At 40.3% G+C, this 13927-nt stretch overlaps 1 protein-coding gene across 1 annotated transcript; it reads left to right on the forward strand.

Annotated features, from left to right (window-relative positions):
* The first annotated feature begins 270 nt into the window (after positions 1-270).
* chpfa (chondroitin polymerizing factor a) lies at positions 271-6003 on the forward strand. The gene is made up of 4 exons (XM_028591623.1): positions 271-804; positions 2131-2695; positions 4358-4540; positions 4644-6003. The coding sequence occupies exons 1-4, from the start codon at positions 515-517 to the stop codon at positions 5904-5906; spliced, it is 2301 nt and encodes a 766-aa protein (XP_028447424.1). The 5' UTR covers positions 271-514; the 3' UTR covers positions 5907-6003.
* Positions 6004-13927: the final 7924 nt, after the last annotated feature.

Genomic DNA, 13927 nt, shown 5'->3' on the forward strand with positions numbered 1-13927 from the left:
CATAAGTGACCCAATTTAAAAATATATTCATCTTTCCAACAGTGAAATATCCCTTTAAAAAGAGAAAAACAGCACAGAAGTGAGAAAAACATAACCTTTTTTTTCAATTCAGTAAATATGACAGGATGTATGAATGGATGTCATCACCTGGTGTAAACAGACAGAAGGACTTTGGTTGTGTTCCAGTTCACATTTCCCTGCCTGCAATCAGTGGGTCTTGTTGAATATCCCTCCGCCCTGCGCAGCCTGAAATCGTCCACACAGTCTGGAACTAGACCCGCCTCTGACGCTATCGTTTGGCCAGGGCTGGGAGGAGCCAGTTAGCAGCTACACTGACACGTAAGAATCCTGCGTAAAATTTAAGGAAGAAGTTACATCTTTTTCTTAAGTTGAATGTGGTTACTGCTTCTTCGAGTCAGCCTTGATGTAATAGTTGACCTGTCCCGCAGCAGAGGCCTGTTTGTACGCGTTTGAAGCGACGCGGGACTGTCAGCAAGAGGAGGCGACGCACAAGATGAGATTTTCAGCGTTTATTTCTGTCCTGCGGTCGGTCGGCCCGGTGGTAATCGGTATTTCTTTAGGGTTCACGTTGAGTTTATTGAGTGTGAGCTGGACGGAAGAAGCATGCTACCTAGACGGCAAGGAGGGTGAGGATGTGACAGTGGGTCAGGATGGGCAGCTCAAAGGAGCCCGAAAGCCCAACTCTATTTCGACTATCAACGATGTGGAGTCCGAAGAGGATTTTGAACCAAGAATAGTCCCTTATAAACAAGTCCAACAGAGTGCCCAAAAGAAAGTTTTCAGGTAAGCTTTGCATGGCCAGTTACTTCAACTGGTGAACACAGTCTGTAGCTATGCTTACAATATGGCTTATACTTGTTTTTGAATACAGGCCACATCATTACAGGAGCTACTGTAGGCCGTTGCTCATCCCCCATAAAAGATGACTGATAAATAAATCTTTGTTCACATATTGCTAGGTTTACAGGTGTCACTGGTTGTCATGTGGGTATGAGATTTTACACTGACCGCATTAAGAATAAGACTAAAAAGCCAAATTTCTCTCCTCTCCCTGATGTCACTGGCCTTGATGAAATTGCCAGAAAGTCTGATAAAATGTGAAGTCTACAGATCCATTTCCTCTGCTGGTTTCTACCTGCTAACATTCCCTGCCACAGAGCTAAGATTAACTAGGCCTACATTGAGTGCCATGTTTCCATGATGAATGAGTGCCCTACATTTTCTTTGTAGAAACGCAGGCGTTTCCAAGATTTCCTGGATAGAGATCATGTTTCAGTATATCCCTCACACCCAAAGTGGTTGCATTGCTTTGTAATTCTCAGAAAGAGACTTTTCCCTGTGGAAAAGTTCCACGAAGGTTAGATCTTAAAGCAGTTCAGCATCCAAGTTTCATATAGGCAACCAGCGCCATGCAGTGGTTTTTAATATAAAAGGTACCAACGATTATTTTCATTATTGATTAATGTAGAATGTTTTTTTGATTAATCGTTTGGTTTATAGAATGTCAAAAAGTGGTAAAAAATGCTCATCACCACTATCCAGAGCTCAAAGTGATGTGTTCAAATGTTTTTCTTCCGACCAACAGTTCAAAACCCAAATATATTTGATTTACTAATGTCAAAGAAAAGTAGCAAATCTTTTCATTCGAGATGCTTAAACCAGCAAATGTTCGTCTGTCTGCTAATCGATTAATGCCAAAATTGTTGCAGGTCCTAGAGGCATAATAGATGCCATGTACAGTATAACGAAGTCATAAAAGTTAGGTTGGGTCATGGTTGCAGTGATGAATCACAATTCAGGTCCTTGCATGTTTACTTTTCCAGAGAGCTTACTAGTTTTCTTGTTAGTTTGTATGACAGGATATTTCAAAAGACCCAACATTTCTATGAAATTTGGTGGACTTTGAACCTTGAAGAAAACCACAGATTTGGCCAGCAGCCAACATTTTTGCTTTTTATAAACTACTGCTGGTGGTCAAAAAATGATTTTGTGACAGTAAGTAAGTAAATTGTTCAGCATTGGTGAAAATGTACTGTCTAGTGGTTTAGTCTTTTCTTATTTCAAATGTTTATTTAACCTTTATTCAGTAGCTGTTTGATGTCTTTTCAGAGCTAAATACATAAGCACAGAGTTGGGGATGCGAGAGCGTCTGCTGGTTGGGGTCCTGACTTCCAAAAACACCATAAACACTCTGGGTGTAGCTGTAAATCGCACCATCGGCCATCACCTGGACACTGTGATCTTCTTCACCGGCATGCGCAACCGCAAAGTCCCTCATGGCATGTTTGTCATCTCTCATGGAGACGAGAGGCAGATATGGAACATGTTTCAGAACATCAAATACATTTTAGACCATTACATCAATGAGTATGACTGGTTTTACTTAGTCCAAGATGACGCATACACGGAAGCTGACAGGATCAAAGCCCTGGTGGATCACCTGAGTATAGATCGAGAGCTTTACATGGGCAGTCCTGAGGAGTTTATAGGTGGAGAAATGGAAGGGAAGTACTGCTACGGAGGGTTCGGTTATCTCTTGTCACGTACCCTGCTCCTCCGACTCCAGCCCTTCCTGGAAAACTGTAGGAATGACATCCTGAGTTCAAGGCCTGATGAGTGGCTCGGAAGATGCATCATCGATTACACTAACACAAACTGCGTCAGTGAATCTCAGGTAGGTTGAGAGGATTCTTAAAGGAGCACATGATTACACCGTACTTATTCAACACCATACATCTCTCTTTCAATAATACTAATAATCATTTTTCAATCTATAAAACTGTGTCTCTGCTTGTTAATGTTTAAAGGGAGCCGAATGAGGCAGTTCATACTTAAAATGAATGATGAAAAAAAATGCTCAGGCTGTCACTCAGAACGGTTGTGAGATGGTTAGAGCAGGGGTTCTCCTTCTCGACAGGAAAACAAAACTGTCACGGCAGAAATCATGCTTTGCCTCTGGGACAGCACTTAAAACTGACAGACGGCTATATAAAAGTGTAATTACCACGGTAGCACAGAGGTGGTATTTATATTACAGAGTGGATTGCTGATACCCTTTTAGCCTTTTCATTCTTTTTCTACAGCTCCAGCAGCAATGTGGAATAGGTAAACGGGCAAGCAGAGCGCAGCTGAGTTCAGCCTTGCTTAGGTTCAATGGTGTGAAAATCCCTTGTGGGTTAACATGCTCTGCTCCTGTATTGTCATGTAATGTCATTAGCATTTAAGGTCAGACAAGCTCTGTGGAGTTGATCTGACCCAATGCCCTCTAGACGATTCTTTGTTGCATTTAGCACTGTTATCTTCATCTGGGCTAAAGTTCGTGGTCTTTGTCAACCTATTCAAATATATTGTCAAAGGGTTATCAATTCAAATGTCTCCATACTATTATACAATACACATGAAGGTTTGCATTTTGTAGGTGCGTTATTCCACTTGTCTTTTGCTTCCATTTTCTCTTCCTTGGCCAAGACACAGTGCAGGAAACCATCTTGTTACACAGTTGAGAGTGAGTTGCATGGCTAACTTAAGTGCCCTGAGCCAGAAGAGCTCCAGCAGAGACTCCTAAATAAGGGAGGGAAGCAGAGGGGAAAGTTAAAAGGCCTGGTATGGGTGAAGAAAACAGCATGAACACAGAGGCAGACATCCATTTCTTTGTTACGAGAGAACATTAATGACAATTAGGCACGGATAATGCTTCACTAAGTGTACCACTACATGCTGTTGGCAAACGTTTACAACAGAGTGGCTTCACTGCTCAGTTAAGCATTGTCTTCATTCTTTGTTCTTTTAATGGCTTGATCAGATTGGATTCACTTTTTTTTTTTTTTTTTTTTTAATTACTCAAGCTCCTTAGGTGACTACTTTGTTTTCAGCTTAAGTTAATGTGTCTTTAAGTGAGATTATGGGGCCAGTGTCAGTCATTTGTGTTATTAGGTTTCATCCTTTACATTCTTAACTGGTGCTTTTTAACCTGATGCTGCAGTGATCATACTTTATCATACATAAAAAGTGGCAAAAATTAAGCTGAAGCAGAACCTCATATTCCCAGAACAAATGTAATTCCTGAAATGATCAAAACTGTGACAATAGAACGTTGTATAACAATAGTATTCAGTTCTTACAAAAATGAATCTGTCTTCCCTTCACTATGCAATTATAATTGAAGCCAGCCTTTTTGCAGTGGAGATGAGCCCAAGATAGCATCTAGATAGCGTGTAATGTCTGTTTAGAATTAAAGTAGCACAGCATAACAACCAAGACTGGAAAAACATTAGGCATGTTTCTGTCATTCTGGATTTAAGATGCCTCATGAAAAGACATCTCTGTTTCTTATCAGGGGCTTCAGTACCACCATTATGAGTTGGGAAAAAACTCTGATCCGACTAAAGAACAGAGTGAACCGTTCAAGAAAGCTCTGACTGTCCATCCAGTGTCTGACCCTGAACAGATGTACAAGCTGCACAGATACTTCACTGAGATTGAACTCCAGAAGACTTACGATGAGATTGCTAAGCTGCAGGTAAGCTGCTTTTCAAGTGTCACAAATCCACGGTTCAGTCAAAAATAAAAAACCTGGCGGGTCAGCAACTGTGTAGATCTGAACACTTCTTGTGTTTCCACAGGCAGAAATAAAGAACGTGAGTGTGGTTGCTTTTGACGGCAACCGAAGCTCCCAGTGGCCCGTGGGGATTAATCCACCTTTTGAACCGAAATCTCGATTTGAAGTTTTGAAGTGGGAATACTTCACAGAGGAGGAGATTTATTCATGCATCGATGGCGCTCCAAAGTGTGAGCTGCAAGGTATTGACCGCTTGGATGTGGCTGATGTCATTGACGTAGCCATGATAGAGCTGAACAAGAAGTACAAGCCTGTCTTACATCTGAAGAAGCAACAGCTAATTAATGGATACAGGCGCTTTGACCCCGTCAGGGGCATGGAGTACACCTTGGACCTCCAGCTGGAAGTGGTGAACCAAAAAGGTCACAGCCATTCCGTCACTAAGCGAGTTCATCTGGTGCGACCTTTGAGTCGGATTGAGATAATCCCCATGCCCTATGTTACTGAAGCTACAAGGATTCACATCATTATACCTCTTACTCTGCAGGACCGGAGCTATGTTGACCATTTCCTTGAAGTATTTGCCTCAAATGCTTTTGAGACCAGTGAAAATGCCATCCTAACATTCTTGTTTATTTATGACCCAGTGGAGGCACAGCAAGTCAATCAGAATGATATATTTGCCAGCGTGAAAACTCAGATAAACACTTATGAACGCAAATACCCCGCAGTAAAAATCCCATGGATAAGTGTCAAGACAGAAACCCCATCCCAGATCAAATTCATGGACATCATCTCGAAGAAGCACCCAGTTGACTCGCTGTTCTTCTTGGCTAACGTCAACACAAATGTCAATTCAGAATTTCTGAACCGCTGCCGCATGAATTCCATAAACAACTGGCAGGTGTTCTTCCCCATCCATTTCCAGGACTTCAACCCTGATGTGGCCTATCACAACCAGGAGCATCCCGCCACAGTCGATCTGATCAAGGACGCAGGGCATTTTGACCGCCTATCATTTGACGAAGCGTGTTTTTACAACTCTGACTACATGGCGACACGCACCCGAATGGTGGCAGACGTCCAGGAGAACGAGGAGATTTTAGAGACCCTGGACATCTTCGACACGTTCTTAAAGTATTCGGGTCTGCACGTATTCAGGGCAGTGGAGCCATCATTGCACCAGCAGTATAGCTTCCAAGCCTGCAACCCGCAGCTAAGTGAAGACATCTATCATAGGTGTGTTCAGAGCAACTTGGAAGGTCTCGGTTCCCGCTCCCAGCTCGCCATGCTACTGTTTGAGCAAGAACAAGGAAACAGCACTTGAAAACGCCAGTGAACTTCTGCTTCTGCATGACTTTTAAATGGATGTTAAAGGAACACGGCCGACTTATTGGGACTTACGCTTATTCACAGTAGCCCCCAGAGTTGGACAAGGCGATACATACCCTTCTCATCTCTGTGCGTGTTGTAAGTCTGTCTGACGCCCCCAGCGCTAGCTAAGCCTAGCACAGATCCTGGAGGTAACCGGTTCCAACTACCCTACTGCTCTGAATAAGTGACAAAATAACCAAAATAAGCACCTGAAGCCCTGTGGTGAGGAGCAGAGAGTTCGCTCAGAGTTGGCGTAATAGAGTCAACAATTACTAGATAGTAAGAGCCTAGTGACCTTGTTATTTGTACAAATCACAACATGTTAACAAGAACACGTTGGCGTTATTTTGTCACTTATTCAGAGCAGTAGGCTAGTTGGAACCGGTTATCTCCAGGATCTGTGCTAGGCTTAGCTAGCGCTGGGGGCGTCAGACAGAGTTACGACACACACGGAGATGAGAAGGGTATGTATCGACTTGTCTAACTCTGGGGCTTACTGTGAATAAGCTAAAGTCCCAATAAGTCAGCGTGTTCCTTTTTAAAAGCTGTGTGTCTGTTGTAATAAGCTCTGGATGCAAGCTAGAATTTGGGACAACCCATGTCTGGGGTCTGAGGTTACATGTGTGACCCTGCCTGACATTCTCCATCTTTCAGTGTGCATCGAGAATTATTTGGTTTGTTAGTTCTTAGCTAGTTTGGAAAAATGAATGTAGTACATTCTTAACGAAACCTTTCCTTAAACGTTTACAATACTTGTCCGTACAGATAAGTTGCTAGAACCAAATGTTTTTGCTACTCTGATTCTGAAAGCTGCGTTAAGCAATTTCGGACCACTAGGTGGCAGAAATTTAAAGCAGCAGAGCCTTTATGTAGCGCTGGCGTATCCAGTTGTTATGTTTCAGGTGTTCACTACACATCCATGCAACACAGGGCTACATATGTAACCCGTTGGAGTCGTCTTGTTCTCCACATGTTCAGGGTAATTCCAATATTCACTTGGATTTTTATCCTGTTTGGTTTTTATCCTGGAAGAAATATCTTCAACCACTTTGAGTTGGGGGGGAAGTATCAACACATTAGAGATAAAGTGCTGGCCACAGGTGCTTATAGTTTTGTTTGGGAGGATTGAATCAGTTTAACCAAAGCAATGAGTTGAAAGTGATAAAAAGCTACAGTAGTTTGTTCCTTTTCAGTGGGTTCAGAAGTACTAGCAGCCACGTTTTCACATTTCTAGAATGCCGTTTGATTTAATGAAAAAGTGATGGTTCGGAGTAATGTCACCCTAGGGTCTTTTGCACCATGACCTCGAGCCAAACACCTTTTTTCCCTTGGTGTAACATTGGATGAGTTAGCACTATCAACCAAATGGCTTAGTGCAGGCGCTAATGGAGCCAAAGGTGTATCTTGTAAATGACCCCACTAATAATGCCCGAAATGATACCAAACGTCTACAGTAGTACAAATAGGTTCTGTACTCATAAAACGATGGATTGGAAAGTTTGTAAGTACACCAGGAGTTTATTTAAATAACACTTGCCAGATGGCTTCTACTTTCTGCTGCTACTGCTATCGGCAGCAAGACGAGTGCTTGGGGACCGTCTTCAAACTACAACACCAAAAAGAGATGCAAAATGCAAAATATTTATTAATTTAATGTCTCCAAACTTACCTCAATTATAACTTGTCTCCTGGTTTACTTACAAACTTTCCACTGCCTTGTTTTATGAGTACAGAACCTATTTGTACTACTATAGAGGTTTGGTACCATTCCGGGAATTATTAGTGGGGTAATTTACGAGATACACCTTTTGGATCCATTAGCGCCTGCACTAAGCCATTCGGCTGATAGCGCTAACTTGACCAATGTTAGACCAAGTGAAAAAAAGCTCCTGGGGGTGGGGAGGGGGTGGGTGTTTGGCTCGAGGTCATGTTGAAAAAGACCCTAGAGTGAAATTACTCCGAGCCATCCTTTTAATATCTAATATGTTGTTAAATGGAGCTTTAATGTATAGCGCTAATAGATATACATTAGTATATTGCACCACAGGTTGCGTGCCCCTTCACATTGAAACATATTTACTCATTTGAGTATTTATAAAAGTGCATCTTTGTACTGTATATGTGCCTTGACACTGACTTTTCATATGCTGACTGTTTTGAAATTATCTTTGTAACACAGTTTTGCAGTTCACCGCTTCAGGTTATGCACAGCTAGATGTTTTTTATTAGAACTTCACAAATGAATAACTGTTCTGAATGGGTGGGAGATATTATCTTTTACTGTGGATAGAGCTTGTTACATTGCTGGGAGAATTGAATGGGTAGTCGGTTAACCTTAGATTCTTTTAAAGGCGACTTGGAAATGTCATGATCGCAACCATCCACAGGTTGTATACGTGCCACAAAGCAGGGAAGGAGTTGGTAGAGAGAAGAAATCTTCTATTCTTCAGAGCTCATAGATGAAGACTAGCGTATTCCAGTAGGCCAGCAGTGTGTATTTAAAGTAAAGTTTTCTCCATGAAATCGTTTTGATGTTGCCAGAAAATGTACAATCAGGAGGTAAAGAATGGATTGCCCAGAGGAGTCCTCATTGAAGTTGTACTTTAAAACAGGATTGAATTAGTTTAGAAATGATTGAAACTAAGAATGTATGAAACATTTTTTTTCCTCATCAAATATAGAAGACAGTTTATATACTCTAAAAGAAAATGTGTAAATGTTCCGAAGTATTTTGGACTGCATTGTTAAAGATTTTGTAAGTTATTGAATGATGTCATTGTCCTCCATTTCATGAGCTCAGTGTTAGAAAGGGTTGCTTTCACCCAGTCACAGTGCAGTCCAATGGGAGGCCTTTTCTATTATTATTGAGTGGTGGTTGTGGAGGTAGCAGTGCTAGACACCAGAAAGTTTTTAGTATATGATAATGTGCAATATTACAGATGACAAAACTGGCTAGATGTCCTTTGAGGACGTGGCTTTTAATTTCATAGACATTAGCTGCAAGTAAAGCAGTGTAAATACCATACTGTTCATGACATTACAAAATGTAAGACTTATGCTCTCTGTTCAGTTTTAAGTAAATACACTGTACTTTCTTTTGACAAGACCTTTAATGTATTTGCTGATACTAGACACTTTTCAACATTTATTTAATGTTGACATACATAAAATTAAGTCCTTTTTATTTAACTTTAATTGGATTCAAAGGACTTGTTGGAAACACTACATCCAGTGGTGATCCTCAACAGTGTTTGCTGTATTTTCTGCCATGTGAACAAAGCCCATAGAGGTCACTTTATAACGCATCTCTTCCTTTGATGAGAGGAGAAAAGTACGACACTATTAATGTGTAGAATTGGAAACTGAATCTTCCAAATACCACTGTGAAAGATGGAAGGCTTACATTACAATATGAAGTTATTGTGGTGATCTGCGTCATCTCTGCCTCCTGTAGACGTGAGAAGCTTAAAATTAAGCAAGCGTGGCAGATTAATCACCCTGTGTTGTTAAAAGAGCCACCATCGCTAAGCGAAGTTTCTAAGTATTTTGTCCATAACTTATTTATCTTGTCATTTCTCTATAAATTATGCAGATTCTGAATACTTCTGCACTAACAGAGGCTTTCACGACATTCTCTGTACATGTATAAATATTTTATAGATTCTATTTTTAAGTCTTTTGTAGCTTTATTTACACAGCAATTTATACTTTATTATTTTTGGTGACACAATTAAACCTATATTGTATCTTACTTTGCATGTTGTACTTTGAAAATCATGTTATTTGACCGTGGAGACAATTTTAAATGTGTGTATTTCACTCTCACCTTCAATCAAGTAATTCATTTAAAAAAAAAAAAAAATAGGCAATTACATTTTTTAATTTTCATTGATGTTTGGACCTCTCAGTTCAAATTATTTTATGCATATGGGTACTAGTATAACCAAAGTGGTACGTTTTTAATTAATGCTCCTAACATTTAATTGTATGCTGTAATTCCCAATGAAATGTGAATTATTGTAATTTTTAAATAAAGAGTATTTGAATATAAACATTTCCTCATTTTGTTTTGAAAATAGTATCTTATGTATTGCAGGTACAAAATCCAGTTTGTCCTTTAGATGTCAGCAAAAGAGCGTGTGTACTGTCTGCAGCACAGGTCCTAGACCAGGACTGGCCACCAGTTGCTGAGGTGAGCAGTGTTACTGAACAATATTTAGAAATTATATTTCTAACCCAAATTGGTATCTGGTTATCTTATTCATGTTCCCAGCGTGTGCTCAGTAGGACTGCAGTTAACATTCCTGCCCATGTCAGACCCGAGGTATTCCTGATGTCTGGGTTGGGTAAAAACAGGGAAAACGTTGCAAACTTAATTATAGCTTTAGTTATTTCAAGGGTCCATATGCACTACCCTGAGGCATGCTGTAAAACCACATAACTACAGAGCAGCTGGGAGTTAATTGTAAGTCATTATTTTGTACTTTGTTTTACATTCGATCCCAGGACTTTCTCCTCCCACACAGGGACACAGTTTCAAGTCTCCCAGAAACTAGTCTCGCTTTGCCAGACCCTCCTCCAAAGTGTGCTGGAGGAGAGTCTGGCTACTCCACATAGCATTCGGGGATCGGAGGAAAACCTGCTCTGGTTTAATGGCATTTCTTAAACCAATCAGAATCGTCATGGGCGGCGCTAAACTCCGCACGGAGCCGCTGCAAAATAGTACTGCGAGAAAAAACACAGATTGGAGATAGTCTAGTTAGCTGTCTCAATTTACTCTGCAGAGATCTGAGGAGCAGTCAACAATAAAGGTCATTAAAAGGTGCCGTAGGTAGGATTGTGAAGATCCAGGACTTAACAAAAACATTTTAACATCGACAACTTCTCAGTCCCTCCCCCCTTTCTGCTAAACCCCCAAACTGTCTTCTAAGTCCCTCCCCCCACAAGGGAGAATGAATGCGTGTGCATGAGCAGTGATTGACACGCAGTTAGAACTAGAAGTTATTAGTTTTCATGACAACTTGGGTTCACCTGGAGGTTATTTGATGAAGCAGAGTTACACAAATTGCTGGACATTAAGAAGCATGGTCAATAAATCACCTCACTTATCCTAACTACATGATAACACTTTTTCAAACACCCTCTGAGTTGTCCCATTTTGTCTACTCAAAACCTACCTTTGAGATGCTGTCAGTCTATTGGTCATTTTTATAGCAATGTCTTAGTCAATGTTGGAAAGGATTTACAACAGGTGGCAAAATTGAAATACATTTTCATTAGCCGCTTTCCGACCAGAGGGATTTTTGCAGTTCCTAGAACATAACGTTCCTAGAAACCTTTTTTTCTCGTATCCGATTGGACCAATTATTGGACTTATTAAGTTCCTCTGGCCGCAGTTCCTGTAACTATCAGCTCTGACTTCAGGGCAGGGTCTTTTCCCTTTCCTCCATGTGGTGGTTAGATGGCTGTGATTATAATAACAAAAGGTCAGTTCCCATGGCCACTTGGCCAGTGTGAATGCAAATGTTAAAAATGGTTTTGGGGGAGAGTAGTTAGTAGAACTGTTTAGAAGTGGACTGTTCCTATAACTACGTTCCTGTAACTACTTGGTCGGAAAGAGGCTACTGTTGTGAAGAAAAAATGGACAACGTTGAGTAAAAAAGTGAATTGGGCTCTGGATTTAGGAGGCACTGGTTTTACCAATCTAAACTTTAATAGTTATTGTATTTACCATGTTTAACATTTATAAAATGTGTTCTAACAGAGGAAATAATCACAATATCGCACATCTGTACAAAATGTAAGCGTTCCTTGTTACTGCAGTGATGGTCCATTTCCTTGTCTGTCAGGTATGGGGTGGAATTCCTTCTTAGGAACTCCTGACAGCTGCGTGTGTCACCCTGCACTCATTTTTTCTCTTCTCAGATGACCCTTTCAGACTTCAGTAAAAAAAAATAAAAAATAAGTGGCTGAAAAGAAAAAAGGACATAACAGCAGATCTTCAAAATTTAACATCGGTGGCTGGTCGGATTAAATTGATTTTTACGGATAATGTAATAACCACATACAGCACATGTGACTGAATGTCATGGAGCTATAAAAAGGTCGGCTCAAAGAGCTGTGCAACAAGGGAGCTCAAAGTAGAGGCTTGAGGAATCCCAGGAATGTGACCTACATGTTATCAGCCAGGGAAGTTGTCCCATCTGCTACAGTATAGGCCTGCCGCCCACCGCTGTGGCACCTCACACAGGCGGCATGCTGATGTAAAGTCAACTCTTTGTAATCTGTTTTAAAATGCTTTTGGATACAGAATTAATCGGGTTGTGTTTTACAGTGCACAGCATCTCGAGAATACAAAACCTTTCTACATCGACTCCAGGGTCTACCATTCAAACACAACTCTACAGTGATAATTCAGCCCAGTATTCATCTCAACACACCAGCCCCTGTGTGACTTGTCTGAGGATGGCTACAATTATTGATGACAGAGGAGAATATTGTTATGCATAGCCTGTACAGGATGCCATCAGAGACTGTGATTGGGAACCTTTTGAAAATGTCAAAGTGACACATGATTATGAATATTAAACAGCCATGTATAGCCCATGATTACTTGACAGGAGGAGGAGATATGACAGATGGAGGCCTGTGGAATCTCATTGTGAGCTAAAGTGATGACTATTGCAGCAACAGAATGCACTGATCAAATTAACAGAAAAATTATATCGTCATTTGTGAACATGATATCCTGTTATGTGAAGTATTTCATACATTTCTGTTATGAATTACATACAGAGTGGATTGTCAAAGGTCTGTCAAAATGTAGGGTGCTTTAAGCAGGCTTGATTTTGTGCAGGTTAGGGGTTAAACTTTAAAAAGTTTTTTTAGTCAAACAAAATTTGTTCACAATTACCAATAAAACAGGATGTAATGTCAAAGTTTTGAAGCCAGAACTGCTGCCTGATAGCAGATAAGTTGCTAGCATGCTATGAGGAAAATATGATCAATATCTCCATGAAGACAAAAAAACAATTGTCTGGTGATTTAGCACATGTAGTCCTGAATGTGAATCACTTTCTTGTACACTGGCATTGGGAAATATATAAATGGATGATGGGGCAACATGAGAAATGACGCACTATTAAAGCAGTGTGTGATATTTTGTGGGTGAGAGTTAATTAAAAAAAGACCGCATCTCTGGCATTTCATCATTTCTGAAAGCACATTCCTGAATGCTTCTTTCAATGAAGACGAATACGAAGCTGAACAAATATTTGCAAAAGATGATGCAAGTGTGCCTGTACTGTAAGTAACATTATATTGAAGCCCAGTGATGAGGGCAAAAGGGTAAGAAAAGATGAAAATATATTATGAGGCCCAGTTAAATCTTTCTAATAATTGTCTAGATTACTTAGTTTATCTATTTTATATCAACTCTTTAGAAATTCATTACTAGCCTGTAGTTATTTAGATTATTCAAAGCAGTTTTCCACTGCTGGAACTTAACGTGTAGCCATCTGCTTTAGTTTCCACCACTCGCTACATAGATGAGTTTCTGGGGCAAGAGGGGATACTAAATGCAAATTCCATGTACTTTTTACTACTGCATCTATATTGACAATGACAACCTATATTGTTAGGCAACAAAGACGTCTTGGTGAGAGAACCATTAAAAACAATAAGACAAGAAGATTTCTCAGCATCTGGCAATGACACAGGGGATAGAGTAAAAAAAACAAACAGCTGAAAAACTACAAAGTGGTTCAAAGAGCTGGATCCCATTTTTGAACACCGACAGCAGCAGTGCCCTGGAGCTAGCATAAATGTGCAAGAAAATCAATATCTGCACTACTTCCATTGTTGTCTGTCCCACTTATATCACATTATATCTTCTTAAATGACATAGTATAGTTGGTACCACTGTTGCCTTTTTAACAGTGTAAATCCAAAATGTCTCAAATTGTAAATTACGCA

This window comes from Perca flavescens, chromosome 11 (genome assembly GCF_004354835.1).
Source record: "Perca flavescens isolate YP-PL-M2 chromosome 11, PFLA_1.0, whole genome shotgun sequence".
Taxonomy (NCBI): Eukaryota; Metazoa; Chordata; class Actinopteri; order Perciformes; family Percidae; genus Perca; species Perca flavescens.